Below are 22,379 nucleotides of genomic sequence, written 5' to 3' on the forward strand. Positions count from 1 at the left end.
CGGGGCGCGGCGAGGAGGAGGGTCTGGGCCCCCGGGGGGAGGAAGGCGCACATCTGGTGCAGGTGCGGGGCTGGATGGACACCCTCCTCCCGCCCGCATTCAACAGCTGCCCCGCCGACCGCCCCCACGCTGCCAACCTTGGTGGTGCACGGGCGGCTACGCTCGGCTGGCCCGGCCCGGCCCGGCCCGGCCCGGCCCGGCGGCTGCTCCGGCTGCTCTTCCTCCTCCCTCTCCCGCCGCCGCCCGGGCCCGGCCCCGCCGGACAATAGCGCGCGCCCCTCCGGCAGCGCGGGGGCGGAGCCCGCGCCTTCATTAGCATCCGGGCGCATCTCCGCCAATAGGAGCGCGCGGCCGCGGAGGGAACAGACGGCTGTTAGCATAAAGCCTGCCCTTTCCTCTATTTGCATAGCACGGGCGATGCGACCAATCAGAGTGGCCTAAGGCAGTTATCATTATCATAATTTATGCAGCGCGCGCCCCCTCGTGGAGACTCCCGCGGCTCCGCGGTTACATCGGCCCCACCCGAGAAACCACCCGGAGCGGGCGGGGGGCGGGGAAACGGCTCCGTTCCCATCGGGATGTCCCACCATTCCCATCGGGATGTCCCACCGCCCCAGCGGGGCCCTCGCATCGGGGCTCCCCTCCTGGCCTCCCTGCGGGTGCTCCGTGCCCCTCTGCTGTCCCTGCAAGCACAGGCCCGCCTGCCCCCCCCAGGCCCAAAGCCACTCAAAACGCAGCCTTTTTTTCTAACCCGTTAGATTTATTGAAAAATTAAAAGCACAAGCTCTGTATATATAAATACAACGACATTGCCAGCAATATACAAGGCCTGCGGGTGCCCCCTGTGTCCCTGCGGTGCCACCCAGGGGTCCCCAGGTCACCACTGGCAGCCGCGAGAGCCGCCAGCCTCCCGCTTGCCCAGCCCCGCGGCACCGAGTGGATGGGGACACCCGCGCTCCGGCCGTGCCCTCTCCCGGGACCTCGGTGCCACAGGGGCGCTGCTCCGCGGGGCAGCCSCCAGCCCCAGGGCACCTTTGGCCAAGACGTGCACCGATGTCTACATGGCCTCAGCCTGCCCACGGTGATGGGAGATGCGTGGGGGTCCCGGTCCCGTGCATCGTGCCAGCGCGGGCTCCGCGTGCCTGCGTGCTCCGGACACTGCGCTGTGTGTCCGCTCGGCTGCTCTCCTCACCTGCCCCGCTCCTCCSGAGCCCTGCGTGGCTCCTAAAGGGCCACGTTGAATTCTGTGACCAGGAAATCGATGTAGTCCTTCTCCTTGAGTTTGAAGGCCTCGGCGATGATGCGCGCTGCCTCCCGGTGCTCTTTGCCGCGCAGCCCCGTGCCGTTCACCTCCAGGATGACGTGTCCCACCTTGAGCTTGCCGCAGTTGTGCGCAGAGCCCCCGCGCTACGGAAGGGGGAAGGGGGCAGTGAGCGGGGGAGCCCCCAGCCCTGCGTGGCCAGCACCCAGGAACTGACTGCGGGACCTGCCACAACAGGGGACAAGGGCTGGTTCCGCTCAGCAACCCCCCATGGCCAAATGATGCCCCTGGCATCCAAAGCTCACCCTGGGGCCGCACTCCGGCCTGGCCTTGGCCAAGCCTGCCCAGAGCTGGCAGCGAGGAGAGGGATGCTACGTGCACCGAGTTGCCGCGGTCTCAGCCTGCCCTACCTGGATGGTGACGATGCGGGGCAGCGGCTGCCGAGTGTTCGCTCCACCCTCGATGGCGATTCCCAAGGTCGGGGCRCTCTTGGACACTCGGATCAGACACGAGGTGGGCTCCAAGAGCCCGGGCTGCAGGAAGAGAGGTTTGCCAGGCTGGACAGGGGCCGCGAGCCGCAGAGCGGGTCCCTGGCTGCCTGCCTGGGCCCCCAGGCCACCAAGATCGAAACCCTCCAGTCTGACACCTGGTATTGTCTGCTGCTCCSGGGGCCAGCAGAGACCTCAGCCAGGGGACATGGTACCGTGGAGATGTCCCTCAGAGCCAAGAGCTCCTCCGTGTCCCCAGGGGTTRTTTGCCGGAGCTGCAGTTTGAGCCAGGATGGTGCAAACGTGCCCCCCACCACCCCGGGCCCCTTTCTGCCAGCTCAGCCCCACAGGGAACGGAGAGGTGCCACCCCCTGCCCAGCATGGGGAGACAGTCTGTGCACAGCCCCTGTGGGCACCCGGCCTCACCGGCTTGGAGGCCCCCTCTGCTGCCCCCTCGCTCATCACGGCCTCCGGGAGGCTTCGGCCTTTCCCAGGGAGCGGCTGCCGGCTCTTGTCCTTGCTGCTGGTCTCGGCGTCGCCAATGTCCACGCCGCTGTCCTCGCTGAGGGTCTGCCCGCTGTCTGACAGCTGCGACAGCGTGGAGGCTGAGGAGAGACACAGGCTGTTAGAGGGGCTGGGACGCGGCCAGCGCTCCGAGCAGCGGCCATGGCAGCACCGGGCAGCTCCGCTGGCAGCATCCCTCACCTGCAGGAGCTGGTGTCACCCCTGGGGACACAGGCAGCAGTGCCAGCTCGGGCTCATTTCTGCYCTTAGCAGCAACCAAGGCACTGGCTGCAGTGGGAGGCCAGTGCCTCGGGAGGGCGACAGTGCCACACGCACAGCGACGAGGCGAGGCCACCAGCATGGGGACCCTGCGGGGACCCCCAGGGCCTGCGCCCCAATCACTGCGACCTCCCTGGGCACCCCCAGGGCCTCCCTGCTCCTTCCTGCTGAGCCCTGCACTGCTCCCCAGCACTACTTCTCCCGGATGAACCTGCCCCCCACAAGCAGCTTTCTCCAAAAGCAGCCATTAATGGGAAAATCCCATAATTGCTTTGAAAATTCCACCACAAGCAGCTTTTATGAACTGAAGCCTCCACAAGAGTCACGTTGCAATCAGCTGCCTGCCCCACTTTGGGCTTTAGGCCAAGGTCAGACTCAGTTGCGCTGCAGAGCACCTGGGAGGCTTTWCCCAGCCCTGAATGCCGCTGCGGAGCGGCCGCCACGCTTGGGTTCCTGCCACTGCCCCAAGCCCAGGCTGAGGGTGTCGTCTTGGAAAGATCGATGCTGCCACTGCTGCTAATGTCACACCCCAGACACACCCCAGAAGAACAAAAACACAACTCAGAACAAAACCACAACTAACGAACGAACCACGGAGCGGCACCGCAGTGACGCAGGAGCTTTGGCTTCTCCCAACTCTGTTAACTTGGAGTTTGGAGCTGAACTGCTCAGTTGGGTGCCAYGGCCCCTCACTGGCACATGCCACATCTGCACTGGGAATGGGGGAAGCTCTGAGGCACAGCCTGCTGCCCAGGYAGGTACCTCTCCCTCTTGCCCTGGTTCTCTCAGGGTTTTGTTCACCCCAAGGGTGGCAATGTGCTCTGCACATCTTACAGGACCAGGTGCCGCTCTCCTACTCTGACGTGCTCTCCAGGGCAGCCTGCACCATCGGCAGCTGCTTCCTGCAGCAGCTGCTGGACCTGCTTCCACTCCATAGCCCAGGTGGGTCCGGCAACTGCAAGAGCAGCTGGTGCTGAGCTTTGAGCTCAAGTCAAAGCAACTCAAGAGCCACCATCCCCAGAAAGCAGAGAGGTTGATGGCAGCGGGGATCTGTTACCCCCGAATGACTGCTCCCACTAGGACACCCACCTCTGGCCTGGGGCAAGGGCCTCACTTCGTTGACGTCAGGCTCGCTGTTGGGTTGATGAACCTCCACCATGATGAAGTGCTGGTTGGTGACTGCCCGCGGGCTGCCTTTGTCCGGTGGCGGCGGCGCTGGGTGGGACGGAGGAGGAGGAGGGGACGGGGAAGATGTGCTGGGGAGCCCACAGGCTGCAGGGCTCTCTGGGGACGGGCTCTTCAACCTTGTTGGGGACTGGACTCTGGGGAAAGGACCGATGGGGTGCTGGCTGACCAAGGAGAGCTGCGCGTCTACATGCCTCCTGGAGCTGTGCAGGGCTGGAGAAATGGTAGCGTAGATAGCGTTTGGGGCAGACTCCTCCGTGGACGAGTTAGTGGAGGAGGTCAGGCTGACTGTGTCCTTCTCGGGGTGGCAGGGAGGGGGTGTTGGGTTTCGGGGGGCCACAAAGAAGAGGCCTGACTGAGAGGACTCGGAGGAAGGGCGCTTTGGCTTCTCTTGTCCAGGGTTCCTGTGCTGGGCAACAGCGGGGTCCAGCCTCTGAGGGGCTGAGGGAGGAGGCGGAGGCTTAAAGTCGGGTGGTTCTTCTGGGAAGGATGACAGATCATCCTGTCAAACCAAGAACAGAAGCGTTTAGGATCTCAGGCACAATCCCTAACCTTACAATCACCTGGTATCTGCCTTCCCATGGTGACCACAGGAAAACTTGCTGATTCTGATAGAAATGTCTCCCTGAGCTTACCAATATGACTCATAAACGAAGATGCTTAGAGGACAAATCACCCAAGTTTTGCTTTAGCTCCTGTAAGTGCAGATGTTACTTTTATTCAAAAACTTACTCAGAGACAACCCAAACTGGTCTAATTCATTTGCTTCAGTACTAACACCCTGCTGCAGTCACTAACACTGCAAAGAGCTACAGAAGCTGAGGCAAAACTCAGTATCATCAATTTGCACCCAGCCTCCACTCGAGGTGCTGCAAGGTGATGCAGTTTCTTACCAGGGAGATGTCTGGCAAGGTGTTGATGCTGCTTTGTTGGTTGTCTCCACCTCCCTCCARTTCTGATGCGTTCTGAGAGGGCAAGAAAGGAAGAGAAAACCCAGTTACTGCAGCGGGAAGCAGTAGCAAAGGGGCAGGAAGCATGTAGAGGGAGGCAGCACAGGGCCTTTCACACGAGGAAAAGGTTTGCATTGCCTGCAAGGCTCCCGTGGACACTCGCACACCACAGGGACAAAGTGAGTCTCCAAAGTTAGGAAATGAGCTCAAAGCAAGCTGTGAACCTCATCGAAAGAAGTGATTTCCTCTACAGTAGAGGAACATGCTCCTCTTAGCCCATATATCAGCTCTATATTTAAATTAGAAGACGAGGAAAGGAGGAAGCAACTTTGAGGGTTGTGAATTCAATGCTCAGGGAGGGATCCTTCCAGGAGGAAGTGAAAAGTTAAAACCTTTTATCTCTCCCCCAAAACAGAGTATTTGGATAGAAAAGCATAGAAGCCACTTCCTCTGTTCCTAGCAAAGCAAAATGTCATTAGGGAATATCACACCACAGCCTTGCAGGTATCATGGTGCCAGGGACAGGGAGGACTAAGACAGTCGGTCTGCGCGTGCAGGGATGACTAGCCATGGGACAGGCCGGAACAGAAGACCCACACGGACAAGCAGAGCCACCAGGCAGCCTGGCTAAGGACGGGCAGGGAAGGGCTGGCACACCCCGGGCACAGAGGTGGGCACAGCTCTGTCCTGGAGCCRTGTCCAGCCTTCAGCTCTGCTCCAGGCACCGAGCGGCTCTGGACGAGGAGGCTCCTTCACGTGTGCCGGAACGGGCAGGCACCGTTTCCATTTAACGGGGTGGTATTTATTGCATTATTAACAACCCATTAGCTGAAACACTAGTGCATCTGCATGATCCCATCTGCTGCAGGCTCCTGCCATGCCTGTAACCTGTCAGTGTCACAAAACAGACAAACAATTAACTGCATTAGAAAAGCAGCAAAAACACTGCTGGGAAGTGTTTTATCTCTGTAGCTTCAGAGGGACCCCCRGCAAATGAGAAAGCAAAATGAAACTGCTTCTTCCTGACCTGGCAGGGAAAGAATTAGCTTGGGAGATGGCTTCTTCCTCGGCAGAGGGGAATCTCAGCCGTGCACCTATCACCACCCTCTCCAGCTCTGCCTCCCAGTGTCCACTGAGCTTTTGCCAATTGACTCTGCCCACAAGACCAGGAGCAGCCTGCCTGCTAAGCCCACTGCCCCTAGTTTCACATTACTGGAAGAAGAGGATCTGCCCGGTGTCCTGCTGACATGGGCCAGTGCCCCCGCGCCCTGTGCCGAGCCCCATGCCCATCACCGTGGCGCCAGGCCCTTCCTCCAGTGCCCCACACATGTTCACCTCTGCAGGAAGGTGCTGCAGCTCCAGCCCAGCAGCCAGGAGCACCATCCACCAAGGCCTGGATCATCCTGGCAACCCCTCCGTGAAGCCAGGAGGCTCCGGGAGCCTTTCCTGGCAGCCCCGCCGGGAGGCCCCAATCGCACTCCTTGGCTCTGCTCTTCCCCATTACTCAGTGACACTAACACTGCTCCTGCTCAGGCTCGTGTGTGACGAAGGGGATTTGCCTTCCCCTTACTGCCTTGGGACCTGGCTAGACAGTGTAATACCTTTTAAAMTAAGCACATTTGGGCATCAGTGGTGACTTCTCCCAGGGGCTGCTTGCCCTGCCCCGGGGAAGGAAGGGGCTGGGTTACGTCCTCCTTTTCTCTGTTCTCATCCTACCCGGTTTCTGGAGACATGAGATCCTCTGGCAGCTGCCAGGATGTTGTGGGCTCGTGTGTTTGATGTTCCCTTTCCAAAAAGAGGAACAGCTCCCGCCCCACGTGGCTGCTCCTTCCTTACTTCTGCTTCTTGTGAAACAGAGCCCCAAAACAGGCACAGATGTTAGTGGCCGGGTCGGATCCCCCGCTTGCGAGCACAGTGGCTTCTGGGGGCTGGGAGCAAGCCAGCACTGTGGAATCAGGCCCTGGAAGAACAGATCCTTATGGCAGGCGTCAGAGAAGATAAATAAGATCAATGGCGTTTTCAGTTCCCTAATTACAACAGCAAGCGCTGGGGCAGGAGGCAGGGACAAAGAAAATGCAAAATCCCTAGAGGATTGTCATGGCTATAAGCAGGTTAGAAATTCAAACTGCTCAGATCAAACCAGCTGCATCTGATTATTCCAGTTAATAACAAACCTCTGCTTTGCAGGACTCATCTTGGATTCAAATCTTCCATTAAAAAGAAGTGAAGGTGAGGCTTAGCCAAGCAGACAAACATCCAGTGGGTGGCACAAATGAATAAGGCCTCGTCTCATCTCTGGGTAACCTTCAAGCATCTCATGACAAAATCACTTGTTGCCTGGCAAGTCCTGTTCAACTTCACGTGGGTTATTTTTGGTGAGAGTTTATCTCTGAAGCCACAGAGAGCAGCGGGGATGRCCGCGTGGTCTAATATCAGTGACTGGAGATGAAGCCAAAGCAAAGCACATCCCASAGTTTGGGGTGATTTAACGCCAGGTACCCATGATTTACCCCAGGTAAAGCACAATAGGGCTCTGTGGCAGGGCACGAGCATGTGGCTCTTCTTAGCCTCCTCCCAACCAAAAACTCTGTTATGCTGGAAAAAATTTTGAGGTTTTCCCCACATCCATTTTCAGAAAGCCCACGTAGCCTCCCTAATATATGTGTGTGAGTTTATCCCAGGCTGAACACTCCCAACGCAAGTGCCTCGATCCCTCCTGCACCAGGACACAGATTTCTGCAGACCACAGGCTTGGCAGGAAGTCCTCTCTGCGCTTTGAGGGTGTGTGACACTGAGCAGTGGTCCTTAGCCAGGGTGCCTGCACAGGGAGGCAGCACAGCACAGCAGCAGGAGCAGCAGGAGCAACAGTAGGACCAGGAGGCACAGGGAGGCGCAGCGCAGACAGGCAGGGCGGTTGGGGCTCCGTGGCACGTSAACGCTGCTTGTCCCTCTAGCAGCCCAGCACGGAGCTGCCAGTGGTGCAGGTAGCGTTAGCGCGAGCAGGACGCTGGTGCCAGCGGGGTCCTGCTCAGAGTTAATGACRTGTTGGAAAAGGCACTGCAGTCTCGTCACCAGCGCAGCATCCACGCCGGCAGCCACTGAGCGAGGGGCTCGCAAACGGCTCCGCCGAGAAGAGAGAGCAGAGAGCACGGGGAGCGAGAGGCGGCTGCTCACGCGGCTGGGCGCGTGCTGCCTCTGCAGGGGCCTGGCCTTGTCCCCCATCCAACACGCGCTCGCACACGCTCTCAACACATCTGCTATGGCAACCACAGCACTTGAGCTCCCCGCCTCGCTCATAGCCCCTACCTCCATCAGGTCTATCAGCCATAAGAGCCGCTCCTGGGCGCGTGCGAGGGGAAAAGCAGATTAAAACAAGTGTGAAGAGGAAAATAAAACATCAGGGAGAATACAGAAAACCCGAGTGAGACAAGCGAACCCCCAGAGCAAAGCCCAGCACAATGCCCCCCTCCTCCCTCAAGCCCGTCCAGCAGAATCCACATCCAGCYGTATCCCAGGCTGAAGGGCAAGGATGCAATCAGCTCTCTCCTTTGGGAGGTGCTGGTGAGGGTGATAGTGGGGAATTAGGACGGGAAAGGGAAGAGCAGCCAGTGTGGGAGCCCTGCCCTTCTCTCCCCTGCTAGCTGAGGTAGGTGCTTATTTAGAAAAGCTCATACTCTCGGCTTGGCAGCTTTTACCACCACTGCTTGCTAAAACCTCTCAAGTTAGTGTGAGGAACATGTGAGGAAGAGCTGGAGATGGGTGTTCTGTTCTCACATCCATGCTCACAGGATAAGGATAGAGTGGTCACTCTTCTAAGGAGGATCTCCAAGGAGAAGGACCTCTCCACAGAAGGCCATGTGCTCTCACAGGGAGCTTGTAAATCCAAGGCCTGGTAGATGGTGGCCATGAGGCTTCCCTTGTCTCCTTTGCTCATCTCTGAGCCCATGTGCCAGGAGAGGCTGGGTCCCTGCTCACCCATGAGGCCCATCAGCCACCCTGGCATCGTGCAGCAGGATGGACAGCACAGTGAACACAAAGCACAGGGGACAGACTGGACACTGTGATACCAGCCAAGTATCACACTCGCTGAGTAAATCCTGGCTGAGCTCTCTGTTAGGTCTCTGTAAGCCTTTTTTCCCCGCAAGCCTTCCTAGAGGGGCATGAAACTTTGCTTACTGTCACCCAGAAAGGACCTCGCTGCAATCCACCCTGCAAGGAGCAGACAGCTTTCCTACATGGATGTAGGAAATCAACCAGACGTAGAAGAACAGCTCTGACACTCTGAAACTCCCTGAGCCCTCCCAGGGAGCTGGACTGGACCGTGACAGCAGCCACAGGCCCTAGGAAAGGTCCCCACCCTCTCCCCCTGCCAGTCTTGTAGCCGGGCCCTGCGCAGCGCGGTCCCATCCGCCCCGCACGTGGGCTGGTTGGCCTGTTGTTGAACTAGCAGGAGCCCGTTGTCATCTGCCCTTTTCATGAAGCTTTTAATTTCTAGGGTTGCTAATGCATTTATGATGAAAGGCATTTTATGGCTAGGAAATTAATTTCGGGGCTGTGTGTGTTCCTGCACTCTCAGAGGCGATTATGATAACTTAATTAGTGCATGAATGGCTGGAACTGAGACGTGGGAGTGCTGCTGGCTGCACGCTGCGGGGGGCGCGGAGCTGGCGGCTGGGACAGGGTACAGGTGGTGTGGATGCAGCAGGATCCATCAGCACAGGGCAGGACAGGAGGCAGCCAGCCTCCTTGGCGGAGGGACAACCAGAGATGCTGAATAGCAGCAGGCCATGACCAGCAGGTTTTGTGTGGACAGAGCCATCGTTGCTCAGTAAAGACCACGCAAGGGAAGCAGAATTCTCCCCTCACTGGGCAGAGAGTGATGCTTAGCACCAGGCACAGCCCCCACGCAGAGGACAGCGGTATTTCTGTCTGAAGGACACTGAGATACCAACAAAGTCTCACTGCATCTCCTTGTTGCACCTACAAAGCCCCTTGCCTGAGAAGGATCTTGGAGCCTCTTGAAGTTCAAGTACCCAGAACGCAGACACAGGGCCCAGAAGACGCATGGGATCCTGCCAGCGGGCCCTGCTGCGCCTGCAGGTGCACTCTGCTCTCCACCTGCTCCCACAGCTGCTTCTGACTCCTGCCAGCTCACCCAGCTCYGCTGCAGGCCCCGTGTCCCTGCTGCAGAGCAACTGGACGCAGCAAAGGGCTTTCAGAGCAAGGTGGGGGTTCTGAGGGACCTCCAGGGAAGCGAGTTCACTGTAGGGCTATCAGGGCAGAAGGTGTTCAAAGAAAAAGGAACAGCCAGGAGAGACTTACCCTGGCTGAGCTGACAGTTGTCGAGGTGAAGTGGCTGCTGGAGGAAGAGACGGTGTCGCTGTAGGACATCATGGAGTAGGAGTCGGTGCCGATGCTGGGAGCCGAGGGCTGCCGGGCCTTCATGGACTCGATCTCCCGCTTCAGCACCAGGTTGTCGAAGCGGTCGAGGTCTTGTGGGGAGATCATGCCCCGCACCTCCGAGAGTAGTGAGAACTGGGCCAGGCAGCGGGACAACCAGAGAGAGATTGGAACACAGCCATACTCCCAGGTAGGTGAATGCCCACCCTCCCATCCTGTTCAGCTGTGGTGAGGATATATACTGGTAKGGCTAAGGAGGTCCTGAACTTGTCCAGAAGTGCCTTTGTCACGGAACACTAAACAATATCCCTCATTATGCCCTATCTCTAGGTTTTGCTTTTGTATCCTCTCTCTTGATTCTCAGCAGATAACCTTGAACTTTGGTTTTATTTGAAAGCTCAYGTGCAAAAGGGGCTTATGTCTCCTGAAAGGGCAAGCAAGCCCGGCAGGCAGYACCGAACCACACTGTGACAGCAGCTCTGTCCACTCTACGGGGTGGAGGAACCTACCTCCAACCCCAGCACAGGCCTCACCTTAGCATGTGTGTTGAGCAGTTCGAAGAGTGCCATGACCAGAGCATCCACGGAGATGTTGCCTTCCTTATACTCATCAAGGTAGTAGCCCATGGTTGCCCGCTCCTGCTCATTGAGCAGGTGCCGCGCTTGTTCTTCCAGCATGACCCGGCTCTGGTTCACCATGCTGCTCAGCRTCACCTGGGAGCCCGCCAGCCCTCGGTAAAACACAGGCTGCAGAAGACACAAAATAGGCTTTGGCCTGGGATGTTAAGAAAGCAGCTGCTGCAACCCGCYGCCAGAAAGAGGAGCGGCCATGTAAACAACTAGGTCATCCCCAAGAGAAATAAACTGAAAGACCAGCCAGCCTGAAAAGGGGGTCTCTGATGAGGGCAGGACAGCCACTTGACAGAGCCTCTCCTCCCATACCTGCTCCACCACCAGCCAGCCCATCRTCAGCCTGGACAGAGCTCGTCTGTGCCGGACAGAAGAGTGTTTTTTGCCCTGACACTGGCCACTTTGCCAGGCTCCAAGATTGGCTGCTGTTGGCAAGGGCCAGCTGCCCACTAGTAGGGTTTGACRGCCCTGCGATAGCGGCTCTGGACACCGTGCTCAGTTGTGGTATGTCAGAACAGAYGCTCCTTCTCAGTGCAGCGTGCTGGCAATGGCCTTAGCAGATTTTGCCTGATCACCTTCCAAAGACGTCAGATATCCTGGGGAGCTGCCCGAGCTCTTCTGCAGGCAGCACATCCTTAATCGCCCCATTGGGAAGCACTCTGCTCTCTGATGACCCTTCCCAAGGAGCTTGGAGGCTGGGGGAGAAGAGAGGGAGTGCAGCGAGCAGCAGAGGAGAGGCCAAGCAGGAGATGAGGGCTTTGCAGAGCTCCTGCCCGTTGGTTGCAGGACGTAACTGCAGGGACATGGGGACAGGCTGCGAGTCAGAGGCCACCGAACCTCATTGAGTGTTAGGAGACAGGCAGCAGAAGCAAGAGTCACCCCTTGCCCTGTGCTCTGCCTCAGGACTCCCACAGCCCCGCCGCCTGCTCTGCCCCTGTGGTGGCTGGGCTGGAAAGCAGCACCAAAGGAGGGATGCACAGCACGGCGGCAGGCAGATGCCCTCAAGCACTCGCCAGCACGGCTTAAGCGTCACTACGTGTCTGAGCAACTCCAGAGCCAAGAGCAGTTACCAGTTAGAGTACCACCTAAATAAACAAAATAGCACCACAGCTCTATTCGACACGCAAGGATGCCGGTCCTTGACTAGCTAGTGATTTGACAGCAACATGTATTCCTCCACCTGGGCAACTTAGTGCCCCTAGAGAGGGTGCAAGCTCMAAGTGGAGCCTGCCGAAGAAACAGCCACCAGCACCCAAAGGAGTCCCCGAGAGAGACAATTCTGACTGCAGGCAGGATCTCTACTGATTTCTAACAGAGAAGCCCCTTGCTGTTCCCCTCCCTGGCAGTGTGGGGACACGGAGCCAGACAAGGCAGTGCCAGAGGAGCGGCAGGTCCTTGCTTTGCCAAGCGAACGCGCAGCGCCGTTATCAGCGCGAGCCACCTGCAGCGTCTCACTGCCTCATTTCAGTTTAAAGGAGAGCGCTCTGCACAGAGGTGTGGGGAGAGGACGAGCTGATGCAGAGCTGCAGGCMCCGCACGGGGCGGATCGGCGCCGCTGTCCGGTCCTTGCTGCCGGCCGCCGCGTGGGCAGGGCTGGCCCAGCTCGGCTGCGCCGTGCCCAACGCTGCAGCAGCGCCCAGGGCCCTGAGGGGCGTCAGGACCATCGCTGCAGCGTGGAAGGGATCCCCCCTCTCTGTCCCTGTCGGTATGGGGAGAAAAGGGGGATCTGACTCTGTCCTGCAGTTCTCTCTGCATTCGCCTCCCACTGGATCTGATCCAGCAGAACCTCTCAGCACCTCTATCTTCTTCCCAGAGATGACTGTTTTGCCTCCAGTGCACACCAGCCCTTGGAGGGATCTCACCTCCCCATTCTGCACCACAAGCCAGGTCTCAAACTAGACCAGGTTCAACAAAAAGCGACCCAGGCCCAGGGCAGCCTGGGCAGGGGCACATCTCTCCTTTTCAGGGCAGGCTGGGCTGTCTCGTGAGGACACTGTATCATTAATGGCATCATTCCCAGGCYGGGAAGCATCCAGTCTGCTGCAGAACAGGCCCAAAAGCAACTCAGCAGCAGAGGTGGGGCATTGTGTCACCCTCTGGAGAAACACAGCTGGCCAAGTGAGATGGGCAACTGAAAGACCAGAGGCAGTTAACGTTCACCGGTGCCTGCAAACACTCCTTCTATAGTCAGGAGCACAAAGCCAGTCCTCCCTCCCACGGAAAGCAGGAGACAATGACACCCATCTCATGAGGCACTTAGAAGGTTGAACATCTCTTACCCTGGCTGTCGCCTCCGCAGCGTGGTTGCCCACTGCCCTGTGAGGAGGGAGAAGATCAGTTAGCACAAGTGTTGTGTGTCCAGCAAGGCACCCCCAGAGCCATCATCACCTGGGCCTGGCACAGGGTCTGGCACACTCATTTCTTTCAGTGCCTTTGCTGTAAGTTAACACCAAGATACATCCCTGGCCTGAAGGCTGAAGGAAGGGGCTCTTAACGAGGCAGAAACATATTCTCTGGACCTGATCAACATCACAGGTCATAGATGCCATCTTTCAAGCACCACATAAGGAGCACAGGGAGTGCTCTCATAGACAGGTCACAGACGCACATCAAAGGGCATCAAGCTGCCAGCCTTTCCATGACAAAGGATGTACTACTATACCTTTCCTTGGTGACCGTCTATACCCTAAGGAGAGCTCCAAGTTGGGAGTCTTCCATGGCAATCTTGCAAGGGACTAGCACCAAGCACGTACCCTGCTGAGTTGACGAGGGTCTCTCCGATCTGGGAGCTTGCTATCCACCTGGTCTCATCCACGGTGGTGCGGGCGTGGGGCAGTCTCCCAATGTCCTTCACTGTCATGATGAGGTGGCGGGAAGACTTGAGCATTTTCACGGCCTCGTCATGGGGGATGCTGAGGAAGCTTCTGCCATTCACCTCCAGGATCTGGTCTCCTACCTGCAGGATCAGACCAAGCGTTAAAGCTGACAGCCAGTGCCAAACCAGGCTGTAAAGCTTGGAAGAGTCTGCATTTGGGATTCCAAGTCAAAGCAGCCTGCCCATTGCCTTCTGCAGGTTTGAAACAACCCCTAAGAACACATGATCCAAGACCTCCACCCTGCTCCCTCTTGCTGGAGGCAAAGCAGCAYGCTGCTATGAACCTCAGCTGCCTGTGCAGCATGGAGAGGTCAGTCTGAGTGTCCCACCGTAGCCTCGAATTCTATGTGAAATTTGGGGTCTGAAAGCTGGGATTTCATCCCTCTCCTCCTATTTCCTCCCCAGCCTTCCCCTGCTGCTACTGGTAGCTTTCATTTGTGCCCACGGTCTTCACTGTAACCAGAGGCCTCCCTAGTAGCCTGGCCTTATTCCAAGCACAGCTTTCACCTGGCTTTTCTTCATCCCAGGTCCTCTTTCTCTTTGGTTCTAGGGCATTCACTGCAGCTCCTCCTCATTCACCTATCAAAATATGCTCCATTTCTGATAAACCACCTCTTTTAAACTGCTCTTTCATATCTTTGCTTAACCGCAGGCTTTAGTTCAGCTCTGTCAAAACACAGCCCTATTTTCTTTATGCTGCAGTACAAGCAGAACACGRCATTCCTCAAACAACTCAACCTTCTTGGGGAAGAAGAGGCTAAAGATGGGAGGCAATTTCAGAAGTTAAAATAATAAAATGGAGAATCAATTCCAATTCTTTCTGCTCAGCAGAGTACTGGACATAATTTTCCAAGCACTTACAGTTGTGCACTCCAGTGGGAGGCAGTGCCTGATCACTGGTGGGCTGTGATTCAGCTACCCCCCAAGTCCCAGGTGAAAGAGATGGCACAAAATCTCCATGAGAAGTGAGAGCAAAGGAGAAGACACCAAAGAATGAAGGATCCTGAGAATTCTCTGGAAGCTGATGAAGAGGAAAGATTCCTTTGCAAGGCATGAGACATGACTAAGGCCTCCTAAGTGAACAGAGCAGACACATGAAGTGACAGCCGATGGGCCACTTACGTGGCCGTGATTTCAGRAAGATCAACAGAGCCCACAATAAAAATACAGGATGGGAAATTGGGGATTCTAACACTAATGCAATGGTATAGCAATAATCCAAGTGACTGCACGACCTCACTGTGAGCCCTGCCTGCCGAGCGAGGAGAGGCAGGAAGGAAAGCGCCGAGAAGGGAGATAGCAATAATTAATGCCATGTGAGGGTGCCATGTGAAGGGAGAGATTGAAAAGATTACGCCTGTTAAAATTAGAGAGGAGATAAACATGTGGGGATGGACATCATGGAGGTACAGAAAAATAATGGGGCAATAATGAGAAGTCAAGGGCTCCTGCTTGACCTTCCTGCTAATGAAAGGAGAGCGGGCGCTTGGTGAGGCGGGAGGGCAGCGCGCTGCGAGGGAGCCCCAGTGCTGCTGCACGCTCAACGAGGCAGAGAGCTGCTGCAGAGCAGACATAAACACCAGCTCCTAGAGCTAGTCAAGAAAGACGTTAGGGCCCCAAGTCCCTGGGCTGATGAAGACTCCGAGGCTACAATTCAAAGGGAAGAGACGTCAGAGGCATTGCAAGAGCCCCTGCGGGGTCCCAGGGGCAACAATCCTGCAAGGGCAGCCATGCGGTTTCCTTTCCTCTCCTGGGGCTCCCCTCGGGAAGGAGGGCAGATGGGCTCGGGTCACACTCGGCCGGTTGTGCCGAGAGGCCGGTAGCCCTTCCCGGGACACAGGGCAGAGCTGCCTCAAAGCAGGATCCCGATCCCAGGGCACTGCGTAGCAGGGATCAGCTGCCAGGAAGGAACGCGAAACTTCCCCGCTCTGAGGGGCAGCCCAGGCCACCCCGGCCACCAAGGACCAGAAAACAGAAACCAAAAACCAAGACCATGTTCCCAACCACCAGATTCTGCAAGGACCTCAGGCTGCCTTCAAGCTCTGTCCACCTTAAAGCAACTGCCAGAAAACTGCTAACCACCAACAGACCAAGGAGGGTAAATTATGGTGGTGACTAAAGTGACAAGAGAAATGCACACTCGGGTGTAATGAGCATCATCTCTGGCTGTTTTAATGCACCAGGTGATGCACATTGGAGCCAATTCTGCTGCCAGAATRAGGAGTGCTGGGTTCACTGCAGCACTGAAAGGAGGAAAATCCAAACTCTATTAAATAGCTTTATTGCAATCATGAATCTTTAATAGTTTTTCCTCTCAAGGACTAAACTTTTACGATTTTTGTTCAAGACTGTTTAACAGATTTCATAAGCCATTCTTTAGTTCCTCTTCTCCAGGATGGGACAAAAGCAGCCCGGAATGTCCTTCCGATAACTGGGACTCTGGGGCAGGAGGTGGCAAAGAGGAGTAAAGAGCCTCACGAGTGCCACATTCCCGAGCAAATCCATCCCTGCGGGTGCCRGAGCAGCATGAAGTGGGGCACAGTGGGGCAGCACCGCAGAGGGGTCCGGGCGGACCCACCAAAGCATCAAGGTCACAACAGCACCGACCCCAGGAAAGCCCTATCTAGCGATGCCAGAATATTAACAGGGGACAAACTTGCCACAAAYGCCTAGATTTATGCACCTAGTGTGCAGGAAAAAAAAAAAAAAAAAAGACCTTGCAAGAAGAATTGCTGGTGAAGGACAGATAAACGAATCGCTGAACAGTTCACATGCCTACAAATCAGTCTGTCTGGATGATACAATCCTATTAGGGCAGGAGAGGATTTTTGCTAATAAACAGATAATCATTTCCCCCCCCCCCCCCCCCCCCAACTCAAGGACAACTTGGAAGAGGTAAAAAAAAAAAACACAGATACAAATGCAGCATCTGTTAAAACCAAGATTGACCCCAGCAAACTATTTGCTATATGCACAAATCCTAACTAGCAAGCAAATAAAGGAAGAAATAATAAAACATGCAAAAAACCTATTGACCTGGATATTTCAAAAGCAAATTTTCAGCTGGACTCACAACATGGTACGGGACCATCCCGAGTGCCTGAAGTCTTCTAAAAATGGAACTATTTTAATTTCCTAGGGGAAATTTACCCTGAAATACGTGGGTTGAACACGACACACAAAAAGTGATAAACCACAGATGAGAAGCAGAAGCCTTGGAATAACACGTCTTGATGCTGGGTTTGGCTGCTTCTCTTTCTGAAGGCAGGCAAAATAACATGGCAAAGGGGGAAGCACTTGAACCTTTCTGGACTTCAGATAAGGGTCCAGATATCCAAAACCTCATAAAAAAATGAAACTGGTTCATGGAAAATATCAATCACACGGACAGCAAATGTAGTAAGATATTTTCAACAAGAATTCAAGTTAAATGACACCAAACTGAGGTGGGAATAGCAGGGCTAATAGCATGCCAAGAAGTCTGGCATTAGCACAAGTCTTTAATGACACTAATGTGCCTGAAGAGAGGCTGTGCACTCACAGACACCACTAATGTAGGAGTCTCTCTAGCACAAATAATTACCAAAAACACATCCCAAGGAATTAAAAATATGAGTGGAGAAAAATATGAATTGATTTGGAAACAGTTATACTAAAACCTGTGGAAAAAAAAAAAAAAGTAGATATATGGGAAATAACTGTGTTGAACAGAACAAGGCAGATGCTGCAGGTCAGATAAGGCTGAACCTCCTATCAGAAGGATCAGGAATGGATGTGGGAGCCAGCAAAGGGAGCAGAAGGTGCCACAGGCTGCTGCAAATAGGGCCTTTTCCCAAAGCATCTCCCAATAAAACATGAACCAAGGGTCAGGGAAGGACACAAGGAGAAGAGGGGCTTTGGGAGCAGCCAGTGGTTTCACCGCTCCCATGCACAAGTTTCTGGCAGCCTYTCCAAAGAGCAGGATCCTGGGGGACGTCCAGCCTGGTAAAGGAGGACACGGTGCCAAGCACCGCTCCAGCCACCGCCGGCGCTGCCGTTGGTGCAAGGGCCACGTCTTGCACAGCACAACCTCACATCTTGCTACAAGCCTCACTACATCGCTGATTCCCCAACCTTTGAATCAGCCAAGGCACTCTTGGGTTGCTTTTTTGGTATCTTTTTCAATGGATAGACCCCCAGATACAAGCCAGCATCCGAGAAGCAGCTTCATGAATACCCCAGATGATGCAAAAATCATTTACTTTTTCCTATTTACCGCCTCTCTTCTCCTTTCTCTAGTATGCAGATACATATAGATTGTGGTAGACCCTTTTTACCCCAGCCTTTGTGACGGAAACTCATATTGAGCTGTTTGTCTGAAGAAAGCTACATGAAACCTTCTGTTTCTCATGTAAAGATCAAGTGGGAAAAAAAACGTTTAAAATAAAAAGGCAAAATATAAGGCTTAGGGAAAATGAATGAGAGGAAAAAAAAAAAAAATCAGGACGCAGAGCGCCACAGACTCTGGTAGAAGAGATTTAGCTCGTGTCCAGCATCACTATGGACATCACGGAGCGGGCGGAAAGGACAGAAGCTGAAAGCAAACAGGACCAACGCGCATCGCTCRTCAGGCCTCTGCTAACCTGCATCTTTTCAGCATGAGAACTTATACCTAGGCAGCATATTTTACAATGTGCTCGAAGAACGCATTGCCAGAAGCTCTGTGAATGAATAAATATAAAGGCAGCCGAGGCCAAGAATATGAATATTTACATATTGATGGGCTGCAGTGATCCCACTTGTTTTCTGCTGGTACCTGCAGAGCGTTCTGCTCTGTGGCCGTGAAGCCGGCGGAGCAGAGCAGACGCACCCAAAATAGCGTGATTTTAACCTGTTGGCACCGCTGAGACCCAGGTCTCCGCCTGGAACCCCTTTCCTGGAGCTGCAGCCCTACTTTCTGTAGCAGGTAAAAGCCAATCTAGAAATCTAGCTCATAACACCTTAGAGAAAGTTTCTTGATTTTAACAGGTTTGCAGCATCACTGGTTGTTTGTCATCTAAACATGTAAGGAAATTTCAAAAATGTCATTAGAACATTCAAAATTTCTGATTTGGAACCATGGATGCAAGAGGGATTTCTAGGATACCTCCTTACCAAGAATGAAGAGTTTGGCAAAATTAACTGGAAAAAAAAAAAAAGGAACAAATTCAGTGCCATCAAATCTGTTTTTTTGTTTGTTTGTTTTAAAGCAAAACCATGTTGCCCAGTCTTTGCTTCCGAACAGTCCCTGTCTTCTCTGTGCCCTTGTCAGCGCACATCTCCTCAGTGCTTCATGTCAGAGATTGATTTCCTAAAAGCCCAGTCCCATTTAGGCTCAAACTAAAAGGCATTTRAAGGCACCTACATCACACTGGATGCCACAGTCTGGAGCCAAGGCAAAGCGAGTCACCTGAGGTTACAGCGAGTCTGTGCTAGAGCAGGAAAGAAAACTCAGGGCTTAGAAACCAGATTCAAAAGCTCCTCATAAAGGAGGTTGTATTCCTTATCCCTGAGATAATGCTTAGCAGGTCTGTAGTTACTTACCTGCTGACAAAATATTTCTAATGTATTTRGTGAGCAAGACAAGAAGATCAGGCGGAGCAGCACCACCCACAGAAGTGCCAATGACCAGTGCAACCAGCAGCAACCTGTCCCTTCCAGCAAGGCTGGATGACATTCACATTGAGCAAAAACTCCGTCTTCCCATTTTAGAGGGAATTACTTGGAATTACCTGGAAAGAACGTTCAGTCACTGTGCTTCTTCCCTGTTCACGGGGCCACATCACCTCTACCACCAGCTGGGGTGGCTCGGCGTGCAATGGACACAGGCTGAACCAGACCGTGTCTGACGGCGGGACATAAAAGGCTTTTCTTTATGTTTGAGCCACAAACTAGTGCTAAATTTATGGCTTGCAGCGTGCACAAATCAAGGAGGGAAGTGTGTGTGTGTGTGTGTGTGTGTGTGTGTGTGTGTGTGTGTTTATATCTGAGACTGCAGAGCACCTGCCACTCAGGAAGGCACTGGCTGCTGGCACACAGATCAGTTGCTAGAGAACAGCACAGCATGAGGAGACACATAAAGAATCAATAAGCAGAGGATCCGGAGTGAAAACTCGCTCGCTGCGTGGAGCAGAGCGCGCAGGGGACACTGTGGACGTTGAGGATGGCGCGCAGGATCATCCTCCTGCCTCGGTGGCGCAGAGGAAACAGCCAGTGCACAGGCAGTGCTGTGTACTACACGTAACAATAATAMGAAGAAAAGTCATTAGAAGAAAGCTGCACTCCTGATAAGCCTGTTGTGATCTTTCCTGCGTGCATGAACAYGCCGTGTGCCACTGGCTGTGCTCGGCTCTCCTGCAGGTGGGCTGAACCAAGAGGAGTAGCAATTCTCCTTGTGCAGCTGAGAGGGGGAGCTGGAAGCAGCGTGGAAGAACTAATCAAGAAAACCAGCAGAAATAACTTGAGGGAGAAAAATGCAACTTATTTTTCATTTAACCTTTAACCTTTCAGGTGTTTATGAGGTCCAGCTGGCACTCTGGGCCTGGGACAGCAAGAGCCTGGGGACAAGTGGCTTGCTGATGGACCCAAAGTGACCAGCATGATGCCCAGGGCGGCTCCAGCCAGCACCTCTTTCCTGTTCTTTTAGGAAAAAGCAAATTGTCCTGTGCCTTTTACCATCTCTGTCCTTAGATCCTTGTGTCCCACACACTGTTCTTGCTGCCCCTCACCATGACCTTCTGCTAATGACCAAGCATCCCAAGGAGATGCCCATCAAATACCTGCCTCTTTCTCCTTTGCTTCTAACAGAAGTCCTGGGGGTCTCAGTGCCCACGTTACACACAAGTCATTTGTTCCAAAGCAACCTGGGGAATAGCATTGTGCCTGTCCCAATCCAAACTGTCCATGAGACCATCCCTCTTCAGCCTAGCAGTCCTGACAGGTCAGCATGCTGCCTTTATGTGGCCATCCCRGGCAAAGCGAAGGCTTAGCTCAAAACTCTTCCAGGTTGGTCCGGAAGAGACGCATCACTTCCCAGTATGGAGAGGGGATCAGAGCTGATTACCCCACAGTGCTACTGCAGTGAACAGAGAGAACCCCAGAGAGATTAATACCCACCAAGCCTCCACTGACATGAGCAGCAGAAAAACATAAYATCCAAGGAAACCCCCTCAGAGCCCACAGGATTGCACTGGCACAGAAGCAAAAGGTGCACGGTGTATTCATGCACCGTGTATTTGTGGGTCTTTAAGAGAGGAGAAAAACCTTCAAAAAGAGTCTCCAAGTTGTGAAGACGAACACTACAGCCTGAACCTGCATCTCAAACATGTCCCATCTATCAGCAGCACTGAGATACTCCCCAGAGTCSAACGGCTCCCCTTTCAACTTCGTTTGCTAGTGAATGCTTTAGGACACACAAAACCTTAATTCCCCCAATGCCGCTTCCGACAGGGTCGGGTTCCCAGGACTTCTCACTCTATTCTGAGAGCTGGCACAGAGTCAAGGGCAGGGGAGCCCAGAGAACACGTGTGTGTGTGTCTACGTGATAGAGCCCTCTGCTCGTGAAGTCCTGCTTTACAAGAGGCCCCCTGCAAAAGCGCAGCCAGCCCGGGACCAGAGTGCTCCACCTCCAGGGAAGGGAGCTCCTGCTCCCCACGGTGAGCACCAGAGCAGCCTTCACAAAACCAGCTGAGGACGGAGCCCGACRTGGCTCAAAGTCACACCAGGCTGGGCTGCCGATAGACAAGCCCTGCTCWAGCCCACAGGGTGAACCTACTGCTTCTGCTTGTTCAGAGATGACTCTTGCAAACGCTTGCACTGCAGGAGGGAACCCATCCACAGATGCTGCCACACTGCAAGCCTGGCTACCCCTCTGCACGGCGATCCAGCACGTTCCCTGCGGGCAAGAGCTCCCTGGTCAAAACCTGGCTGCTGCCAACTCCATGTGTAACAGGCTCTGGTGTGAGACGCAGCAAGAGGCCACAGGACCAGGGGCTGTAATAGAAAACTCTTCCCCGCCAGCGCAGGGAGGTGACAGTGACTTTCTTTTCACCTGCCCAACTTGGATTGCAGCCTCACACATCTACACTGAACATCAACTCAAAGGTTGAGAAGTGAGGTGTAGGAGGGGGCTAAAGCAGAAGGCAGGTACAACTCAACTCCACAAACTGCAAGACTGCACTTCTTTCTACACAGCATCCTTGATCCCTTGCTTGGCCTCTGAAACAGCTGAAAAACTTGCTCAGAAACTTCACATTTACCTCTCTGGTGAGTCCTGGCATTGAAGGGCAGGAACGGGARCATTTCTGTAGCAACACGGCCTTGCCTTGGCACCCACGCCGTGCAACACCCCCCCCCCTGCACCAGGCCACTCCGGGATCGTTCTTACCTTCAGGCCAGTGCTCTCCGCTTCCGAGCCTTTATCCACGCCAGTGATGTAGATGCCTAGGGAATACTCTGCCCCTCCTCTGATCATGAGGCCCAGGGACTTGCCTTCGTTCAGGACCAGATTCACCTGCAGAGGAGGCGGAGGAGGAACAGTGATTTAGGTGGAACCTAAGAGCTGCACAGGAGCAGCCTCAACTCCAGTGCTTCTGACAAGAGCCAYGACTCCGTGGGCCAGGCCCGGTGGAAAACCTAATCACATTGGTAAGACATGGAAGACACTGTCTCACTGTTCAGAGAACATGGAAAAAGAGAGTAAGACGGCAGGATGACATCCAGGACCTGGTGGCCAATCCAGGAGGAAAGCACTGGCTGGAAGGGATGTTAGCAGAGGCAAGACAAAGAGGT

The 22,379-nt window shown here is 54.6% G+C and overlaps 1 protein-coding gene across 1 annotated transcript in view; it reads right to left on the reverse strand.

The window, feature by feature from the left end:
* Positions 1-1,188: 1,188 nt before the first annotated feature.
* Positions 1,189-22,379, reverse strand: part of WHRN (whirlin) — a 43,817-nt gene continuing 22,626 nt past the window's right edge. Inside the window, exons 3-13 of the mRNA XM_026049604.1 lie at positions 21,976-22,101; positions 13,450-13,652; positions 12,976-13,012; positions 10,601-10,813; positions 9,990-10,202; positions 7,974-8,006; positions 4,611-4,682; positions 3,622-4,219; positions 2,176-2,354; positions 1,672-1,794; positions 1,189-1,407 (exon numbers count right to left, since the gene is read on the reverse strand). Coding sequence (XP_025905389.1) covers positions 1,225-1,407; positions 1,672-1,794; positions 2,176-2,354; positions 3,622-4,219; positions 4,611-4,682; positions 7,974-8,006; positions 9,990-10,202; positions 10,601-10,813; positions 12,976-13,012; positions 13,450-13,652; positions 21,976-22,101 — 1,980 coding nt within the window. The 3' untranslated portion in view covers positions 1,189-1,224. The remainder of the gene's footprint in view (positions 1,408-1,671; positions 1,795-2,175; positions 2,355-3,621; positions 4,220-4,610; positions 4,683-7,973; positions 8,007-9,989; positions 10,203-10,600; positions 10,814-12,975; positions 13,013-13,449; positions 13,653-21,975; positions 22,102-22,379) is intronic.

Source organism: Nothoprocta perdicaria, unplaced genomic scaffold (genome assembly GCF_003342845.1).
Source record: "Nothoprocta perdicaria isolate Ctin4 unplaced genomic scaffold, notPer1 scaffold_6, whole genome shotgun sequence".
Lineage (NCBI taxonomy): Eukaryota > Metazoa > Chordata > Aves > Tinamiformes > Tinamidae > Nothoprocta > Nothoprocta perdicaria.